A 2,411-nucleotide genomic window follows, 5' to 3' on the forward strand; every position below is an offset into this window, starting at 1 on the left:
CCCCGCCAGGCAGGATGGAGAGCAGAGCTCCGTGCCGCCAGCCCCTCTGTGCTGGGGATGGAGGCCGGTCGGCTCTCGCGTGTGGTTGGCTGCCGCCCCGGCAGAGGCCGCCCAGTGCACGGCAGCCTCTCCCGCCCACGCCCCCGTGCCAGCCTCGGGGTTGGCTGTGCACACAGCGGCCAGCTCAGGGGTAGCAGGGGATGCCTTTGGCCTCCCTGGAGCCCCGGACACACACGCAGTGCCTGTGTGAAGCCCCCCGTGAAGCAAGCCCAGGCAGCACCCTTCACTCTCCCTAATGTTCTGTAGGGGGGATACCCAACGGCTCGGCCACAGTGCAGGAGGGAGGTGCCCCAGGGAGCCAAGCTCAGGCTGCGTGTCCTGGCTCACCTGAGGGAGTGGTGGGACCTGCGTCTTCTGGTTCCTCTGAACGGTCCTGGAAGGAGCCAGAGAATACCTGTGCCCCAAGTAGGCGGAGGAGCAGGGGTCGGGGGGACCCTCACCACCACCCCGCCAGAGCCCTAGGGCAGGCAGAACTCACCCAGGAGCCCGGCATGCGGCAACAAGACTCCTGGACCCTGCAGACAAAGTCCCTTCCTTTTGTCCGGAGCAGGAACTCACACCTGAGGAAAGCGAGTTCGGAAGCCCCGTGGGCAGTGGGCAGTGGACTGGGGCTGTCAGAGGACCCCCCGCACCGGCCAGGTCTGGCCCCGTGGACCCCTTGGGCCGGGGTCCCACCTTTTGCCCCCACTTACCCCACCCCTGTGGGGGCAGCTGGGGCTCCGGGGTGGTGGGCGCTTGCTGGGAAGCTGTTTTGGAGACAGACCCTTGAACATCAAGGGAGAAATAGCAGAAGCGCCGTCCCCACAGAGTCCCCCCGACCCCGGTCCCTGAGACTCGACACCCCCGGGACTGGGGAAGGGAGGCTGGCCCGCAGAGCCCGTACCTGGGGAACCACCTGGCATGCTCGGTCCAGGGGTCGTCGCCTTGCTCCCAGCTCTGCAGACCCCCGTAGCAGAAGAAACACCTCACCTTGTCCTGCTGGCCTGGATGGAGTCAAGACACTGGTCCTGACCTCACCTGGCCCCTTGCACAGCCTGTGTGTCCCCCAAGGCCAGGGCTGGGCGCTCCCAGGTGGCCTTTCCCTCTGAGGCAGGGGCTCTCTGGGGTTGCTCGTGAGCCTTGCAGGCTCCCACTGGCCTCTGCCACCCCTTTGCCCAGCGTTCTCCTCAGAATTCACGTGTACCCCATTTTCTCGACAGTGGAATAGGGGTAATGATGTCTGGGTACTTGCCAGGATCGAGGTGCACGTTGGGGAAAGGGATGCAGGGGGTGTCCACAGTATGTATGGAAAGGTGGGGGCAGAGCCCTGTTGCCTCGCACCCCGCACCTCTGCCCCAGGTGCCCCCTCCTCAGGATGGATTCCCAGCGATGGAAAGAAGGGGAGCTGTCTGCTGCCAGGCTTGGTCTTCGGGGCTCACGACTCCACCGGGGGATGTGGACCCTCATCTCTGTACCTCCGAGACCCTCACCCCTGCCTCACCCCCTACGATCAACAGATTTGGTGCACAGACCACAGATCAGGGGCTGCTACAGGCACATCCCACTACCAGCCCTCCAAGAGCCTATCCCTGGACTCCCGGGGGCCCTGCCGGTGCCCGCATACCCCCTTCTCCTCCTCCTGGCTCCCCCGTCCCATCACTGTCCCCCCAGCCCAGGGTCCAACTGTCCCGTGCTGGTCTGGCCTCTCCCCAGGTGCGCGTGTAGGTCGGAAGCACAGGAGAGACTGCAGGGCGGGGGGCAGGCATGGAAGGGCTGTGGGGACCCTCCCTGTCCCGGGGGCAGAGGCCGTGGAGAAGGTAGAGCCCAGTCCAGAAGGATCTGCAGTGGCGCCCAGGCCCCTGGGACTCACCGGTGTGGAAGAAGCCGGCGGCGGCCAGCAGCTCCGGCGGCACCACGGAGCTCAGTGGCCAGTCACAGAAGGAGGCCAGCCGCAGCTCCTCGGAGCCCATCCCCGGGAAGGCGGGCCTGGCGGATGGGGCATCCCCGGCCCCGTATTCCTCCTCCTCCTCTGCCAGGGGGCGCAGCTGGCCCAGGATCTGCCCGTCCGTGTGGTCCTGGCCTCCCCAGGACAGGGCACTGTCACGGCGCTGGCCCTGAAGGTGGCCGCACGGAGAGTGGGGTCGGAGGTGCCCCCAAGCGGGGCGGCTGCCAGCTGCACGGCGGCTGGGCTCCAGGCCACAGCACCAGCACTTGGTCCCGTCCTCGGACCGCATAGAGAAGACAGCAGCCGTGACAAGTTCTGTGGCAGGGATGGGCCCCTGGGCAGCTGGTTCTGGAATGTGCTCAGCCAGCCTCCCCAGGGCTCCTGACCCCTGGGCCCTGCCTGGGGACAACAGTGGCTGGGCAGGCAT

At 66.9% G+C, this 2,411-nt stretch overlaps 1 protein-coding gene across 1 annotated transcript in view; it reads right to left on the bottom strand.

Moving 5' to 3' along the window:
- BIRC7 (baculoviral IAP repeat containing 7) overlaps window positions 1-2,411 on the bottom strand; it is a 4,488-nt gene extending 2,077 nt beyond the window's left edge. Inside the window, exons 1-4 of the mRNA XM_024750172.1 lie at window positions 1,910-2,411; window positions 944-1,043; window positions 539-620; window positions 388-454 (exon numbers count right to left, since the gene is read on the bottom strand). Coding sequence (XP_024605940.1) covers window positions 388-454; window positions 539-620; window positions 944-1,043; window positions 1,910-2,411 — 751 coding nt within the window. The remainder of the gene's footprint in view (window positions 1-387; window positions 455-538; window positions 621-943; window positions 1,044-1,909) is intronic.

This window comes from Neophocaena asiaeorientalis, unplaced genomic scaffold (genome assembly GCF_003031525.2).
Source record: "Neophocaena asiaeorientalis asiaeorientalis breed wild unplaced genomic scaffold, Neophocaena_asiaeorientalis_V1.1 scaffold606, whole genome shotgun sequence".
In the NCBI taxonomy this organism is placed as follows: domain Eukaryota; kingdom Metazoa; phylum Chordata; class Mammalia; order Artiodactyla; family Phocoenidae; genus Neophocaena; species Neophocaena asiaeorientalis.